The sequence below is a fragment of the Aspergillus neoniger genome, assembly GCF_003184625.1.
Source record: "Aspergillus neoniger CBS 115656 unplaced genomic scaffold BO87scaffold_27, whole genome shotgun sequence".
NCBI lineage: Eukaryota > Fungi > Ascomycota > Eurotiomycetes > Eurotiales > Aspergillaceae > Aspergillus > Aspergillus neoniger.
The window spans coordinates 156217-174382 of record NW_020291155.1 but is presented as its reverse complement, the minus strand read 5'-3'; the positions used below and the strand labels follow the sequence as shown (position 1 = coordinate 174382).

The 18166-nt window shown below is 49.0% G+C and overlaps 5 protein-coding genes across 5 annotated transcripts; 3 read left to right on the top strand and 2 right to left on the bottom strand.

Annotated features, from left to right (window-relative positions):
* Positions 1-175: 175 nt before the first annotated feature.
* Positions 176-2068, bottom strand: BO87DRAFT_378747 (uncharacterized protein). The gene has a single exon (XM_025623867.1). It carries the CDS (start codon positions 1575-1577, stop codon positions 363-365), a length of 1215 nt encoding a protein of 404 aa, XP_025477202.1. The 5' UTR covers positions 1578-2068; the 3' UTR covers positions 176-362.
* Positions 2069-5180: 3112 nt separating this feature from the next.
* On the bottom strand, positions 5181-5588 carry BO87DRAFT_378745 (uncharacterized protein). The gene has a single exon (XM_025623866.1). The coding sequence runs from the start codon at positions 5468-5470 to the stop codon at positions 5216-5218; it is 255 nt and encodes an 84-aa protein (XP_025477201.1). The 5' UTR covers positions 5471-5588; the 3' UTR covers positions 5181-5215.
* A 4699-nt stretch (positions 5589-10287) lies between these two features.
* On the top strand, positions 10288-10910 carry BO87DRAFT_119300 (uncharacterized protein). The gene has a single exon (XM_025617937.1). The coding sequence runs from the start codon at positions 10395-10397 to the stop codon at positions 10713-10715; it is 321 nt and encodes a 106-aa protein (XP_025477200.1). The 5' UTR covers positions 10288-10394; the 3' UTR covers positions 10716-10910.
* A 2964-nt stretch (positions 10911-13874) lies between these two features.
* BO87DRAFT_339884 (putative NAD+ kinase) lies at positions 13875-16030 on the top strand. Its single transcript, XM_025620645.1, has 5 exons — positions 13875-14235; positions 14293-14343; positions 14406-15378; positions 15433-15709; positions 15761-16030. Exons 1-5 carry the CDS (start codon positions 14197-14199, stop codon positions 15942-15944), a joined length of 1524 nt encoding a protein of 507 aa, XP_025477199.1. The 5' UTR covers positions 13875-14196; the 3' UTR covers positions 15945-16030.
* A 1176-nt stretch (positions 16031-17206) lies between these two features.
* On the top strand, positions 17207-18059 carry BO87DRAFT_314443 (trafficking protein particle complex subunit 5; the record flags this gene model as incomplete). The annotated part of the gene is made up of 2 exons (XM_025619659.1): positions 17207-17493; positions 17567-18059. 2 exons carry the CDS (start codon positions 17207-17209, stop codon positions 18057-18059), a joined length of 780 nt encoding a protein of 259 aa, XP_025477198.1.
* Positions 18060-18166: the final 107 nt, after the last annotated feature.

Genomic DNA, 18166 nt, shown 5'->3' with positions numbered 1-18166 from the left:
TAAGGTTGTTCCCGCCGCTGCGACTCCTTATCGGTTCGGCTGCGTTGCTTCGTTCATGAAACTACTATGTACTGAGAACTAGGTAAACTCTACAAAGTAGACTACCACTAGGTTCTCTCTATTCTGTTGCTTACGTATTATTGATCCTTGGTGCGATGTGTTTATCACAGATGTTCTCGTAAATGTTACATTCACTGGTGTCTAATACATGCATTTCAAGTTCAACCAATCCTCCCTGGGTATCCTGTACTGTATGCTAAATTGAAAACGCCTCCGAAACAATAACTCCACGCTATGCAATGCTGTAGCCCGAAAACCGAAAAGAGCAATAATCAAGGGCGGTAAACGCGACAGTGTCGGAATCAAATCCATCCATAACCATAATTCATACAGGGTTGGCTAGCCATGTTAATAAATGGCTGGGAATCGACCACGGCATGCTGCTCGAGGTCGTCGTCATCAAAGAAAAAGGATCTTTGCATCATGTTGGTAGGTGCTTTGATCGGTTGTTGAAAAGTCTCAGCCTCAGGCTGCTTAGGGTTCGAATCAGTGCCCTTGTTGTTGACGGGGCTCTCATCCTGATTTTGTTCGTCATCATCGTCCTCATGCTCCTGGTCATCTTCATCGTCCTGGTCTTCGGCTTCATTGTCGGAAGACGGGGTGAAAGTCTCCTCCAACTTCAGCCCCTTGCCGGAAAGCCCTAAGAGCGAGTTTCCCAGCGAAGCTTCCGGGTTGCTGTAGAGACCCATTCCGACGAGTTCATCCTCGTTCTGCTTCTCGGGCAAGGACTCTACCTGCGAATGCAGGTCGTCATCAGGTCGCTGAATAGGTAGAAAGTCAGGCGTAGGAGGGCCAGTCAAGCAACCCGACGACGGTACACTCTCATAACTCGAACCTGCGACGTAGACTGGAGGGATGTTGTTGTGCATGGATGACATGTCGAAAGAGTAGCAGTCAGACATAGGTTCTGCCATTGCCGACAAGGTTGAAGCGCTGGTGTCCCAGGAAACGGGCTCAATTTGAGACTCGCTCATCGGCAGCATGGTAGATTGTTGGAGCGACATCTGATGCTGTGCATCAGGCAGGGAAGGGAATCCCATATCCGAGCATGGAATATCTGTAGAGGTGTATGATGACATCATGGAAGAGTTGTCGAAGGTTGCAGAGGCAGTAGGCAGTGGCTGAGGGCACACGCCAATGGCGGCAAAGTTGTCCAACGCCGTAGTTGCTGGCACATACTGAGTAGTAGGATAGCTAACAGGCTCCAAAGCCGGATGCCAACTTGTCGGACGGTTCTGGCCAGTTCGGGCAAGTGCAGAGGCTACAAAGGCAGTGTTGACGGGAGCCTGGTAGCCTTGGTACATGGGCGAACTGTAAGGGATGGTTGCTGTGCGCCGTCTGCCAGCAGACGAAGGACTGTTCCCAGCGCTGCGGGGTTTCATCACTCGACCCGTCCGCTTGGGTTTAGGGAAAGCATGGATCAAGTCACGAAATGTCGAAGAGCGCCAGCATGACTGGTTGCCCTGAACCCAGCTAGGGTTCGCAAAGGACGATTGGGGTTGCCAGTAGTCGGCCATTGAGAAGATAGTGAGATGTTGAGAGGGAGAGAGAGGGATAGAAGACTTGGGTATGAAAGATAGGGCTGAGAGGAGGTGGATGGTCAATTGAAAGTGTGAGGAGGGAGGTATGTGATATAAGCATACATAGTAGTAGTAGGTGAGAGGCTAGAAGGATAAGACGGGATGGTGGGATAGGGCGGTGGTTAGATTATATGGAGTATCAAGCACGGATAGGATCCGTGGATGATGACTGCAGGAATATGTAAAGGATCTCCGAAGACTGGGGTTCGAGACTTATCATCTAAAGATGACACAGGGGGCGTGAGGGTCACAAGGCGTGGAGGCAAGGTACAGTTAAGTGCGTGCGATACTAAGTAGCAAGCCCAGTGCCTAGTCGAGTAATGGACCCAGATGGTTCGGATAAGTAGTAGATTATGCGGTAGAGAGTAAAGTAGGAGCGAATCTAAAAAAGTAAAAATAAAAGGCAAAAAAGGGGAAATGGAAAAAAAAATAATATTAATAAATTAATGGTAGATGGGGAAAAAAAATAAAATAAGAAAAAGGAAGGCCCTACATGAGGGTGATACACGGAGATGTGGGACGCATGTACATGGGAATTTCTTGATCTACCATCCGCCCCAGTTCCACGATCCATTACTGTAAGTAAGAAGACTAATGGGTTAGTGGGAGCGGGCACATGTTGGGATGACACGACGTTGACACTAACGAAAGCAGACTAGTTGGTGGGAACCGAACAGGGCAAGACATGGGACGAGAGGAGTAGAAGGGGGGGCTCAGACTACTAGGACTGAGTCTAGTCTAGGTACCAGGAAGGGGAGGAAATGGCAAGGAAGGAAGGGGACCCAAGGAAGGATGGTTGATGATGATGAAGATGATTCAGATGAGCCCATGCCACACGAATGCTGTCTCCACTCCGAAAGCACTCTCTGGGACTTGCGAAGCGGGCAATCAATCCTGGCTCTGACTCTGTGCTGGCAAAAATGACTTCTGGACTGCCCTAGGCCCATGGAATTGGGGCTGGTTTAGTGGCTAACGGCGGGTGACGATGGGGGAATGGATAACAATGTCGATGGTGGGGATGATCAGACCCATTGGCAAAAGAATTTGATGGACTTGCAGTGTCCACCGGGAGGGGGGGAGAAATATGGAACAGAGGGTCAAGAGAAAAACGAGGGAGTTGCGGCAGAGCGGCAAATGATTGGATGGGAAACTGAAATCGGAGCTCCAGTCCAGGGAAAGGCAGCAAAGATCATGGATGGAACTTAAAGAAGGAACCAGAAAATGGCCGGGCCCTCTTCATGCCCCCTCAGCTCCCTCTCTTCCAAGCCGAATTGAGTAGTGAGTGACCGAGTGATTGACTGGACTGGAGTGACTGACTTGACTTTTGACTTGCCTGGGACATGCCGAAACTAAACTAAAAGTAAACTAAACTAAACTTTCCACTAGATACGACGCACAGTAGTAAGGCCCGTGTGAGAGCCCCATGGGAAGTCTGGGGCTAAACTGGGAACTTTTTGGGAGTTACTGCGTCTTCCTGCATCCTTTTCTGCTGCTTCTTACCATACCATACCAGCCAAGGTGCCGCCCGTTGCCTGCATTCTGATTGATTTCCCTGTCCTCCCTGTCGGATAGATACTACGGAGTACGTGCTATTTCGGTAATAATGCAGTGAGGTGGTTATAGTCATAAGTTAGTGCTCGGTGTCTTTCTACTTAGTTAACATGCGACAGACAGGTACGGTGATCAGTTACATTCATGACCGAGGTGCGACTTTGCGCTTACTTGGTAACTAGTCAAGTCGGTCTGCTGAGACTAACTCCTACATGTAGTACCAACCCACTGTATGATTGTATGATACTTCACAGAGCGCCGCCCCATCAAAAGCAAGAAAAGGTAGCACTAAACTACTGCCGGTGTGTTTAGATTAATTCCCCCCTCTCTCACCTTCTCGATGACGCAGCCGTGCCATGGCCCTTTGTACGGTGCCTGGGAGAATTTTGCGATCTATTAGTCACGCTGTACCAGGGGTAACTATGTATCTCTCTGATAGGTAGGTAAGTTATGTAGTACTAGTACTAAAGTACTTAGGCAATGAAGAGAGAGTGTGTGTGTGTGCAACCACTCTCCTTGAGTCACTTCTAGCCCAGGCTGTTGCTGCCCCTCTCCATACATACATACATACATACATGCATGGATAAAGGATGGATGGATGGATGGATGGCCGGACCCAAATCGTGATACACTTCCCAACTCTCCTCGGCCGTCTTAGTCATGATGGGAATGCCCGCGGTGAAGCGGTAATATTGGCCTGGAAAATGACCCACGATCCGACCCGATCGTCAACCCTGCGGCCAAACACTCTCCCAACTCTCTTTCCGTTCCATTCCATCTTTACTTTTCCTGTTTCTGTTTCTACCTAGTAGAGGATGATTCTTCCTTATCCGTATTACATAGTCTCCTACTACTCCGTAACTAGGCACACATTTGCCCCCCCTCTCGTCTTCTCCTCTTTCCCTCCCCACCCACTCCCTCCTTCGTCTCCTCCCTCGTTAAGTAACCCCTTCAAGCCCAGTCTTGTCCCCACAAGTTCACCGTTTCCAACGCGTCACAACGCCCGTTACGCAAGGGTTACAATAATGCGGAAAGTTTCCAAGGGCAGAGTTGCTTCCCCTGTCCGGAGTACGTATCGACATCGGATGCAGGTCTGGCCCAGTTCTCTACCCGGCAACCTCAAGCAAGCTAGGCACATAACTTACACCATCCATCCCACCCATCCACATAGCAAGCAAGCAACACTCTAATTTGGTAGTCGTCGTATCGCATCGTCTTCCAGCCTGGCGATAGATCGAGACAAGGGCAGGAAGGAGCATGCGGATGGTCGAACAAGCTGCCTTCCGTCTCATTCCTTGTCATCGTCATCCTCGTCCTTCGGCATCCCCGGGCGCACATCCCATCATCCCGCCGACCATCCTTTCTAAATACTGATTCCTTGGGTGCTTGTGCTTCTATTGCTGTCCAACCGCGCCAGGGTGGGAGGCATCACCGTTATCACACATACTTGCAACCACTGATAGATTACTAGCCCAGAACTAATTTGGACTACCCACCAGGCCTGACTCGGTGAACCACTTGTCTCGTGAAGCGCTGAGCTGATGATCATTGATTGCTCTGGGCAACTCATTGGCCAGACAGGTGTGCTACTCCATACTTCATGCGTGCACAAGAGGCCAAGATTGCCTCGTTACCTTGGCACCAGCACAGGTTATACTATCACCACTTCTCCAACCATAGTACAATGATCAAGTAACTGTACCTATGTTCCGAATCCCGATCGTTATTCTTGCTTATCAATTTCCTGTTGCCGGTCAATCTATTTCGTTGTGGATCACATGTTTCATAGCCATAATACGTGTGACGAGCCGGATTAGATCAGCTGGCTGAGTGGCTGAACGGTGAAAGCCTACTTGCCGTACGGACCACCTCTCGGTGTAGGGGGGAGGAGGGGATTACTAGGGAAAACGGAAAGTTCGGCTAGAAATGACAACACTTGGACTGGGTTCAGGGATCGGAGAGGGGGGGGGGGGCGGCGTTATACGGAGAGTACGGAGTACGGAGCACTCAGAAACAGAATTTGCTCAAGGCCGGAGAAAGAGTGGGGTGTGCACTTCTACTTTTGCTACTACAACACGCAAGTTGCAAGAGGCAGTGAGAGAGACAAGGGAGAGGGAAACACCGCTCGGTATCAAGAGACTCCACAGGTCAGGCTGGCTGTCTAGCTTATCCGGGATGGAAGTGGGCTGGTGCCAATAAATGCATTTTTGACGAGTCCAGCTGCACCAGAAAGAGAGGTACAGCAGATGGGTTCCGCCTAGAGCGCTAATGCCCCCCATCATATGTAATCGACAAAGGATGCCGGGGCGGAGGATTATTCCATTGACATGGGGACCATTTCCAGAACCAGGGTTACTACCGGAGCAAGACCGACTAAAAGCAGAGCCCTACCCACTCCGGTTAGTCCCCGTGGCGCCCCTCGAGAAGCCTAAGTAAGTACCTGAAGGCTGAGCCCGAGTCACTTTTAGTGCGCCTTTGGGTCAGAGTTACATGCGCCCCTCCTCCTTCTGGTCTGCTCGGCCGTCTTGAAGTTGGTCCTAAGCGGAAAAAAAAAAAAAAAAAAAAAAAAAAAAGCGAATGTGCCTAAACCTGCATAGGGCCAAAGAAGGGGGCGCAAGAGCAGAGAATAACAATAAAAAGAAAAAGTAAGAAAGAGGCCAAGAAGGGACCCTATCTGGATGAGGTAAGTAACTCCTGTATGGATGTATCCAACTAAACTAACGTTCTCCCCGTGAGAGCAATAATGTGGCCACCGTGCTCCGGCCACCGGGGCTCACTTTACATATACGACAGCCTGGCGATCGGGATTTGTGGCACTGCATCCGTCACGCCCGTTCTAGTCCATCTGACTGACGCCGGTACGTAAATGAAGTTTGCTAACGAGGCACTTATTCGAGGAGAACTGGCAAAAGCATCCGCAACAATAAGAAACAAACTAGAATAGAAATTAAACGGACAAAAAACGAATGCTTGTCCCGGTTCAAAACCCGGCTGTTCGGGGAGGCGGATAGCCTTCCATTATACTAGAACCGCGCCAGATGCGTGGCAGGCCAGATCGAAAGGGTAACGAACTCGAGAAAACCTCCGTGCGACGCCTTAAGCGGGTACAATCACCACTAATCAAGATACATCATCGAAAAAAACGACTAATCAGATGGTTGAGATCATCGTCTGGACGCCCTACAAATCAGAAGCCGGAGATTACAGGAGGGGAAACATCGGAATGCATGTGCAGGCCCACCTGACGGCAGGGGACTGGGAAACTGAAAACCGTGAGATGGGAGGGCCAGTCGAGCAGAATTCCAGAAGGCTTGGGGGCCAAATCAGCCCTCGATTGGGTTATGCAATGGATGGTAACGGGAGACAAAAATGGAAAGGGAGGGGGCAGGAAACAGAAAAAAAAGAAAGAAAATCTTTCAATCAATTAATATATCGAAAAAGGAAGGGGAAGGAGTCGGAGGGAAAAAAAGGAGGAAAAGGTAAAAAAAAAAAAGATGTTCTCAGACCAAGTGGGTCAAACTCCCATATCTCCGTTTGTACGGGAATACGGAGTCAAACTGGCTGAACAGGGATCCTACCAAGAAGCAGGAAGGTCAGGTAAGCTACCAGTTAGCTTTGTATGGTACTACGGTAACCACTCAGCCTAGCTCTAGTCTACTACTCAGTAGCTTGCGAGGTCCAGGATCTATTCGTTACCTGCCCGTCGTCTGCTCTAAGTGGTGCTCTACACGCCGTCCAGTCAGCCGAGGCTCGCAAACGGCGCTTTTCAACAGCCAATAAAACCCCGTCGTTACTGATCTGATAGGTTACAACCAACGACGCTTTAAGCCTTCAACAGTACGTACTACTATACTATACTATTCTATACTATACTGGTTGGGAATGGATCACTCGTTTGGAGTATGCTGGATTACCTCGCCAGGGGTGGTGATGATCCCTCACGGGGGTACGCCGTAAGGACTACACAACACCGAGCGCCTAACCTACTGTACATTCTGCGTGCGTGATATGCTCGACGCCTTGACTTTCGGACTTGTCCACCTCCTACTCCTAGTATACAAGGGTGCAGGGATGAACATCAGCCACCATTCCACTCAGGCAGACTACCTCAGGGGGTGATTGTCAACAATCGGATAGACTCGACAGCTCGTGCCCGCTGCTGCCACCGAGATGGTATCTAACAGGTAGCAAGGTTCGGCTAACATGTCATTAGCTAATAATTGAGCGAAAGGCTAAAAGATCACGAAGCGATGCGCCCTCCCGGCGGGACCCGCGCATCCCTGGGATATCAGAAAGTTAGAACTCAATATAAGGTCTCTCCATTCACACGCTATCATTATTACGCCACGGATCAATTACGAAAGGGCGTTAGGATAGATACTACTATATGAGCCAAGGGCTTCGGCTCGTGATATCAGGATTAAGTGTAAGACCTTTTAGCAGGATACAAGCCCCCCCCCCAACGCGCTGGTCTAACCGAACTAAGCCACTTGCAAGGTTTAAGTTGGCTGCTTTATGGGTATTCATCTACTACGGAGTAGACTAGCTGGACTTCGTTAATTGTGGTGTTTCTTGGTCCCTTGCCTTTACTGCAGTGTAAGTGATGGGCCAAGAGAAAGCAAAAAGCAACGTCTACAATATAGTGAAAACGACGGATGACTGCGGAGAAAGTGATGGTTTGGGCTAAAACGTGATTAGTATGGGACGAACTTGGACTAGATAGTAATAATAATAATACACAAAATTAATGATGGACAATGGGGCCCATCCGTCAGGGGCCATGGTCGCGCCTGCATAGCACCCTAGCTTCCCCATCAGAATTCAGACGCCTAGCTGAATGTATGCCGCTCGATCCAGCAACCAAGTAAGCGAAATGGCGGTCGCCGTCCGAGACAGGCCCAAAGTAAGCAGCAATTTGTTAGTCTCGCTAGTCGCACTCCGTAGTTGGCTTCGGAGAAAGTCAACTCAGAACGGAGTAGCGATCATCCAACTACTTGATTAGTTCCAAGCCAGTGATCAACTCGCAACGCGCCTTCAAATCTTAGCCTTCTTTTTCCGAAGCCACTCCTCGCTAGCATGTCAGAATTCGTCTCACTCTCTCGGCTGTTTCTTTTATTGCTCTCGCCGCCTTCCCTCACTACTAACTATTCTACTGTAACTAACTAACTATGGAGTACGGCCTGAGGATTAACGTGTCATCAGACCATGGTTAGGCCCGAGCGTCAAAACTGGCCTTTCTCAACAATGAAAAACATTGGACGCTAATTTAAATTTGGCTTACTTTAGTGGCATGTCATTGATTCAACTGCCCCTAGATAACTAAATTTGTGTTATGCCGCCGTAAGAAAGAAAAAGCCGGCTCTCTCTCTCTCTGTCTTCCAGCTTGGTTACTAGCATCCTCTAGCATAGCAGCAGTACCCGGCTATCATTGGCTGCCGACGAAAGTGCTTACATGCGCTGCTGTGCTATCAGGGGCTCCAAGCCTCCTTCATACAATCGTCATCTAGCCATGCTTCCTGATGCGATCTCACCCCAACAGTAACTAGCACCTTACTTCGCCCGCTTTACAACTGGAGCTGGAGCTGGAGCTGGAAGCACCAGGCTGCAACCGACCGTGAAATCAAGCCATCGGCGCAGGGTGGATGTGACACGGCATTCCAATGATACCGCCATCACCTGGCCCGTGTGATTTGTCCTGATTGTTCATCGCTGACCACATAACCCACCCTGGCACAGTTGTTGATACGGGTCTCGCAAAGCTTTTTCTCCTCCGCGGGCATCAATCATCGTCAACGATTAAGTTACTAGCAGACGGTGATTGACCGCGTGCCCTCACCGACGCCACTATTATGTCTGAGCTCGCAAGCAGATCGCGCGGCAGAGTCGGAACCCTCCTACAATAGTTACGTAGGTAGGGAGGAGCCTGGACGAAAAGGCCCAAAACCACCACCCAAGTGGGTCATATGTAAGCTGCATCTGCCATTTGACGACCGGAAACGACACGCAAGTTGCGACATAATACGGAGCAGTCCGAGACCTAAGCAGTCGAGGCGGAGTACGTAGGATGTATGAGCCTTGATGTTTGAGAGGTTTATCGAGTCGAGCCGTTTTCCAGGCTGGTTTTAATCCTACAATTACCATTCCGCGGACCGTCAGCCGCGAGTCTCCTCTTGTCCTCACTAATATATCTACAACTAATCAAGGCTCCTACGGGAGGCATCTGCAGGTGGCCATGAGTCAAAATGGCGTACATACATATACCGCCAGTAGGTCCATGCATGCATGCATGGGAACCAAAATAGGGCGCTGTCCATCCGGCCAATGACGAGACATATTCGGGCTCAATCTTTCGTCTCCAAATGCAGCAGACGACAATAGTAGGAGTGAAATGGTGGAGTATGGCTGGGCAGCGGCGAGTTACACAACAAACCAGATCTCATCATAATACACGGAGGAACATGCATGATCTGCTGTAGGCAGACGTGCTGGCAATGCCGATGCGAGGTAGGCACCTACTGTACGGAGTACGTAGGTATCTTCAGCTGCCACCACATATTTCGGCAGATACTGCAGCATTCTGGATTCTTGCATTGTTCAGATCTAAAGGGAGGGGGGAGGTATCACACAGAATGTGGCCTGTGCTTAGGTTTGTCCTACGTGTCAACCAACCAGTAAGGAAGAGGCATGAAACCTGGATGTAGTATAAAGTGGACTGGGGTCTGGAACGCTATGATTACTACACGCTAACAGCAGGTATGGATTCAATGCCTCATGCCACCGGCATTGGTTGAAGTTCGTCGTCAGCCTGACAGTTACATTCTACCCCGAGCATAGGAGGAGGAGGAGCAGCAGCAGTAGTACATAGTTTTAGTGTATGAAAGTGGGCAAATGACGAGGAGGAGGGGGTGGGAGAGCCCGATGCTTACCATACCATACCGCCCGAATCAGGTATAGCCGTCAGGCCACCATTGCAAGGCCAAATGTGACGGTGTCAGGCATGCATTTTGAATGCAGGCAGGGAATTGGGATGGATTCTGCAAAAGAGGCGGACTTGCATCTCGCAGAACGAAAGGCAATGGAACCACATGACCATCCTTGCACCAATGAACCTGAGAAACTGATAGCGCTGCGCTCATCACATACATCGCCTGCCTTAGGTGCAAATTATCTAGTAGCGAGGCTTTCCGGCGGCTGCTTCAGCCTATGACGCTACAAGAGGGGCTTGTACATAATAGTACTGTGCGCCGGACCAGCATCACCTTCCATCATTGTTGCCCCTCGAAAGGGTTTCCGCAGATGGAAAAGACCCGATACCAGATGTGGTCTAGGGATACGAAGGCGCCTTGGGTCGTTTCACTACCCCTGGCAATCAGATCCAGGCAGCGATGCACTTTCTCTCCTCCACCTCCACCATCCTCTCGCGGTGTGCTGGGGAGAAACCCACCAAACAGGATAATGCTATTTCCTAAAAACACTGACCAGTTCCCCATTCCAAAGCGAAGCGAAGCAAAGAACTACTGCTAAAACTACAACCGACACTCCATACCAACTTAAGAGTAAGAGAAGAGGGGCCGACCAGCAAAAGATAACCCGGTTGACAGACTCACTATTAGAAGATCGACGGTAAATCGCACCAAGCCCGACTGCACCGTGACCCAGTTGCGGTCAATGATAGTCAGCGGTCCACTGATGGGGGATTTACTAGAACTGGCAAACCAGTCAGCGCGCGAGACGAACGACCTTTCTCCGTTCGTTAAGTTCCCAGGATTTTCCCAATATTAGGGATTAATCATCGACGGTGGCTGAGATTCCCGACTTGTTGCTGGTTTGCTGCTGCACTTGTCACGGACTCACGGCAGATCCATCATAAAGTGGGGTACGTACCCGATTTGCCGCAGCCAAATTTGCCCCGAACGAAGGAAATTAGTCTTGGCTGGTCTCCAAATTTTCCTTTTTTTTTTCTCTCTTTCCCAATTCATTTTAATTTCTTACAAGTACTTGTGCAGTTGTGCTTGTCTATCTGCTCATCACACTCCTCATTCGGATTTCCCCCTTCACCTCCCTCGCACCCTAGTGCCTCCTTTGCATGATGCTAATCGGCAAACAGCGGGTGTTGCCACAATCCACCAGCACCACTACCACCAATGAAGTATTGTCGAGGGATGTCTGACCGTTGGTGGGTCAATCTAGTTCAGCTCTTGCGAGCAAATAACGCGTCCAGGATTCTGTCAATCAGACGCTACCTGACCTATGGATCTGTAAAAAAAAGTGATCCTTTTCCTTCTCGGGGGCTTGGTCTCATCATGGCCTTACGGAGGAAGTCAAAACCAGCTGGATGAGTGTAGTGGCGGTATGCAGATTGACCCTCCCCTCGAAAAGGTAAACTGTTGGCAATAATCCCTCCATTCCTAATGGAGTTGTGCGTTGGGGCCGCCCGCAAATTGTCAAGTTTCTCCCAAACAGAATTCTCGGGCTAAGCGGCCTTGGATATTAGTTATTCTCCGGTGTCTTGATTAACCTTTTACGTAGGCGGATTTCCATGCTCGGCCGAGTAGGGAAATGGTTAGCGGACTACGGAGTACTATCTACACAAGAGACCGAGAAAGTATGGTTCCCTTTCCACTTGATGGGGACCGGGACCTGCAATGATTGATGATGTATGGACGACAAGTTGAGTTCCGGCCATGACTGGAGTTCGGAAAGCCACATGGCTGACTATTCGTCCCGCCCCAATAGTCGATACTTTCTCTCGGTAGTGGAAGTTTTCTCTGATTGTCTCTTGCATCATCCGGGGTACTCTTTGTGGTTTGTGGCTCAAGGCTGGAACTTCTCATCGACGGCCGATGCTAAAGATGGAAAGAAGACAAGAAAGACAAAAAGTCCCCTTGTTGTAATCTACGTGTCCAGCGACCGTGTACAAAGTTCGGAGAGAGAGATGTGCAAAACAAGTTTTGGGAACACGGCAAGTCATCGTCGTGACGCTGTAATGTCCATCCTCATCCATTCATTTAAATCCTCGCAAAACCGTAAATAGATGAAGAGGGGCAGAAACGGGAGCCGCGGGATTGTCGGGTGGTTGTTTGTGGTGGTAGTTATTATTACTACATATAGGGCAGTGGAGCCCGGATTATTCGGTGGCTGGCAAACATGGCACGTTGTTGTTATGTGTGCCGGTTGTTCCCAAAGGGCTGATCACCTCACTTTATTGCTCCCTAATTTAGCCTCGACCTGACTTGACCTGACCTGACCTGACCTGACCTGACTCTGACTTGAGTGACTATCTGGTACTGACCATGGCTAACTATGGCCCGCTGCTAACGCGCCTAGATCGAACTGGCCTCGGGGGCGCGTGGGTTGCGAGTTATTGAACCTAACCCCGATGACTACTGGATTCAGTTAGTTACTATCTACTGTGTTCCACTTGTCTTGTATTATTATTATCATTGTGCCCCAAAGAAAAAATAAATAAATAAATAACCACTTGCCCAAGACGGGCTAAGAAAGTCTGTTGTCCGCTTGTCTCATGTGCCACGCATCCTCATTCCCACTTTGCCGCCTCATGACATCTCGACTGTCTTCACAGTTCACAGTTCACACAGCCATAATCCTGTATCATCATCATCCACTTGCAGTGAAACTAGACTTACAATTCCCCTCGTTTACTATTATAGTAACTAACTATATACTTCGGACGTGTCACCACCCATCGTAAACAGTCTCCACAAACCCTATACCATACCTGATGATCCAAATGTTGTCTAAATAATAAGTATACTGGTCATTCTGCGCTCATCAAGCATACACAGTAACATACAGCGAACGCAAAGCAAAGTAAAAAGCCACTTTAGACTTTCGTGACCTGGAACTAAACTATCTATCTATATACGAAACTCCCGACTTGATTGCTTGCTTGATTGATTAATGCCTATCTAGGGAATAGACCTCCGTTATTTATTTACGGAGTATCTTTCAGTAACTACATAGGACTTACTTAGTTACTTTCCGTCTTTGTGCGGTCCAGATTTCTAATTATATCACCGACCTACCGAAACGAAACTATTGATTTTGTAGACCTTCTAGAAGGAAATGAAATATTGAAGGCAACTAACTCTCCGAGATGATCGGATCGTCCCTACATGGTAGCTTTGCCTCACTTGGTTGGTTACGTGTGGAACAATGAATGCTGTGGTAGGAGTAGAGTAATCATGGTTGTGTATGCGTGGTGATGGATGGATGCATGCATGCATTGGGGGACGATCTGTGTAACGCGTGTTTACTTAGTTGATGGGGATCGCTTATTATCGGGGTTTGAGGTGACGTGAGGTTGAACTGCTGGGGTTGAACCTTTGTTTTTGTTGTGGTTAAGTAGTACGTAGTTGGTGTGTGCGGTGTTTGTGTCACTGCGTGGTTACTGGTTACTATGAGGTTGGTTGAGGGTTGGTTGTACACTTTTTGAATTGCCAATTCTGTGTACAGTATTTTGTAGTATTTGCCTGTGTATTGCATCATTGTCACAGGTGAAGCAGTTAGTACTACTATTAGTATGGGTTTTGAAGACTAATGCCATCGACAATGTCATGTAGGAGGACATAATGTTGAGTGTATCCCTATCCGTCAACCACTACTAAAAATATATATATCTACATAGTTGCCGCATGATCACAAGCAATAACCACACCAAGCCTACAATCACCACCAAACCATCACAATAATCCCTCTCAAGTCCCATCATTCATGTAGATATCCCACCAACACACATACCACCGAATTCAACAATCCCAATTTCTGCATCCATACCAACTCCATCACATTGACACCAATTCATGCACCATGACCGCCGGACCGGCAACGACGTCATACCCGCCGCCTTTCTTTCACCGTTTGCGACCTCTCATCAACCCACACCAACCTGTACAATGACGACCACGCAATAGTGTCATCACGAACAGCGTGAGTCGACCTATTTGAACATTCCAAATTAGCCAAATTCACACACATACGCACCATGGCTGGAGAGGAGGAGCCAGCATTACACCGCGATCACGTAGGTTGTCCAGCAAATCCAATAATCACCGCAGAACGAAGCTAACTTATCTGAAAGAGTCGCAGCGGAACGGACGGTTACTCGTCAGATACACATAATCAGCTCGAGGTAATTATGATTTCGATATCTCGCAGTGATTGGAGTGACTAACACAAGACACATCCTGCTAGGTCGTCCTCCAACCCGAATGCAGCCATCGTCGCAAATCCTCCCTCGTCATGGCAGATGATCCCATGACGAGACCTGATCTCTCGCATGCCGACCAGACGACAGCGTGTTTCGTGCACTCGTTGATAGCTGGGGAATGGGGGGATCCGACGAATAAAGTGAAGGTGTTAGAGGGGGTATTGAAGGGGACCAAGGACGAGAAAAAAGAAGAAGAAGAAGAAGCAGCAATGGAAGAGGACGACGAAGATGAGATAGAGAAAGAAATGATGCAATCACGACACCTGACGAAGAAGCAGTTATCCGATATGGCGTGGAACGTGCGCAAGCTGTCCAAGAAGCTGGACAGTATCAAGTTGAAACTCACGGTCAAGACGGTATTCCTGGTCACCAAGGCGGGCGATCAATCGGTGATTGGATCGACGAGGGAGGTCGCTAGGTGGCTTTTATCGAGGGATCGCGATACGCAGTATAATGTGTATGTGGAGAAACGGTTGGAGACGGATCCGGAGTTCGGTGCAGCAGAGATACTGAGGGAGGAGCCATCGGCGAAGAGTCGACTGAAGTATTGGGATCATGAGCTGGCGGCGGAGAGAGCTCATTTGTTTGATTTCGTGGTCACGCTCGGAGGAGATGGTACTGTGCTGTTTACGAGTTGGCTGTTTCAGCATGTGGTGCCGCCGGTGTTGTCGTTCTCGCTTGGTTCGTTGGGCTTCTTGACCAAGTTTGACTTCAATGAGTATCAGAAGACGCTGTCGGCTGCGTTTAAGGATGGCGTGGTCGTCAATCTACGACTACGGTTTGAGTGCACGATTATGAGGAGTAATCCACTGCCGAAGGGGGAGTTGGGGCCTGGTGGGAAACGGGATTTGGTCGAGGAGTTGATTGGGGAAGAAGGTGATGATACGTTAACGCATAGACCGGATAAGGTGCTTCAGATATTGAATGATGTTGTTCTTGATCGAGGGCCGAATCCTAGTATGTCCTCTCTGTCACCTTGTCGCATGGAGTGCTTGCTAACTGTTTATATAGCTATGTCATCGATTGAGTTGTTCGGCGACGATGAACATTTCACAACGCTGCTCGCCGATGGTGTTTGCATAGCGACACCAACCGGCTCGACAGCGTATAACCTCGCAGCTGGAGGATCACTATCTCATCCGGACAACCCTGTTATTCTCGTCACTGCAATTTGCGCCCATACACTCTCTTTCCGGCCTATAATCCTGCCAGATACGATTGTTCTCCGAATGGGAGTACCCTACGATGCTCGGGCGAGCTCATGGGCCAGCTTTGATGGCCGGGAGAGGTGAGTTACGTCGATGAGTATATATAGAACAGATGGCTAACCAGAACACAGGATTGAATTACACCCAGGCGATTATGTGACGGTTTCCGCATCGCGATATCCATTCGCGAATGTTCTACCCCGTGGTCGACGTGGAGACGATTGGGTGCACACTATTTCCAAGACACTGAATTGGAACTCTAGACAGAGGCAGAAGAGCCTCGACCCGGTGGATGAAGCAAAGCGCAATAAATAAGAACTTGCTTGCTAGCAACGAGCATATGGACATGTTTACGATTCGATATACAATATTACCAAATACGGAATTTTATGCATACTGCCATAAACTTGAATATGAACATATGTAACATAACATGGGAAAGGAGAACTACCTCCTAACAAAATGATGCGCGCTAAACTTGGCGAGAAATCGAACGTTCGATTTCTTTCGTAGCGGAGGCTGGTGATGAAAATTCGGCCTCTCTAGAATCTTCGTATGGGTCGGCGGGTTTCCCGGGCAGCCTGAGGCCGACTATAAAAAGGGTCTTCCCGCACCGAAATTTTCTTCTTCCCTTTTCTCGCACTTCAACTCATGTGTTGAGAAATTCTCACAGACGACAAAATCTGGTCGATTGGAATTTTATGATGATTTCCATTGAGTGCTATAGCACTTACTAGCGACATTTACTTTCTCACCATGCAAGGATTGCATTGTGCGACTAACTTGGTAAGTTCTTAACTTTTTTTTTTCCTGCTTCGCACGCATTCTACCTGCCTCAACACGACCAGAACCTTAGCCTTGACTCAAGGCGAAGGCTTCTTATGATGAAAACTTTTCCTACATTCGCAGTTTCCACGCTAGTCGTCGCCATGAACCCATCATAGACGGCTCTGTGCGCAATACTTCCTTGGATGTCTGACTTGGTCGTCAATTATCTTTGATTTTGATTCACCATTGGTTTCGCCGCGAGCGTATGCTAATATTGCTTGCTTAGAATAGGTTTATTGGCTTTGATGGCTTTATACCCTGACAGGGTTTGATATTTGAAAGAGAGGAAGGGCAAGTCGAGACTTCGTCGACGCTTGCTCAGGGATTAGTTAGATTTATTCGCAATGGATATTTATTCGATTGAAGATTGTTCGCTCTCAATTTCTTCGTAGTAGCCTACCCGTATATACTGCAAACCGTAGAGTCCTTTAAATCTCTAATAGACTTCTCTGGCGGCATGCGGCTTAATCAAGCCTAATTCCAAGCACCTGAGGCCATCACCGAAACTGCATGACTGCGCCCCTGCCTCCCCGTAGCTTCCCCCATGCCGCCTACCGGAGGGACATCTATCAACAGCTTCGCCCGCTCCTCGTCGGACATTCAATTCCACCCTACACTCATGAACCAGCATGATCATATCCTCTGATCCTCAAAACTGAAACCCATCAGAATGACCGACTAGCTCTCCGTGAACCAAAACCCTCGTCATCCATCACAACCAACTCTGAATACCTACACATACTGTCAACATGGCGCAACCCGCCCGCCACGCCGCAATGCTATCCATTAGCAACAGCGGCCCAAACCTCCCCGTGGCAGCAGCAGCAGACAGACAACAACCAGCACAACACATCCACACGCAATCTCAATCAAGCCAGGGTCTGCGCGTCCCGTCAAACCGCAAAACCATCTACGATAGACACCTGAACCGCAGCCGCAATGCGGAGCTCAGCCGGGCTAGCTTCGCCTTTCTGTTCGCCGAGATGGTGACTTATGCTCAGAGACGAGTCACAGGGATTCAGGATTTAGAAAGACGGTAGGTTTAAGCTTTGCTTGCACACCCTCCGTCCCCCAACTTCCAAACCATATACTAATGATTGATAATGTAGATTGAACGAACAAGGCTACCCCTTAGGTCTCCGACTCCTCGACCTCCTCTTCTACCGCACCATGTCCAGTTCCACATCCTCCGCTCTATCCAGTTCCTCCTCGACTTCTTCCTCCCCTCCCAATCGTCCCCTCCGTATCCTCCCCCTCCTTCATCTCATCCACGGCCCTCTCTGGCGCCTCCTGTTTAATCGTCCTGCCGATGCCCTCGAGCACTCTGTCTCCCCCGAGACGCCTAATGAATATATGATCACCGATAATGATCCCCTCGTTAATACGTATATCAGTGTGCCGAAGGAAATGAGCATGCTTAATTGCGCCGCCTTCGTGGCGGGGATTATTGAGGGTGTTTGCGATGGGTGTGGATTCGAGGCGAAGGTCACCGCTCATAATCAGCCTACGGAGATGTGGCCCGGCAGGACGATATTCTTGTTGCGCTTTGGGGAGAGTGTAATGGAGCGGGAGAAGGTTTTGGAGAGGGCCGGCGTTAAATAAATGAACGAATGAATGGGATGTGATTGATATCCTTGTGCGGCGGCTGTTTATTCTATTCTCTATGGTGTATGATCGGCCATTGTTTATGCAGCGATTTGTTTCAGTAT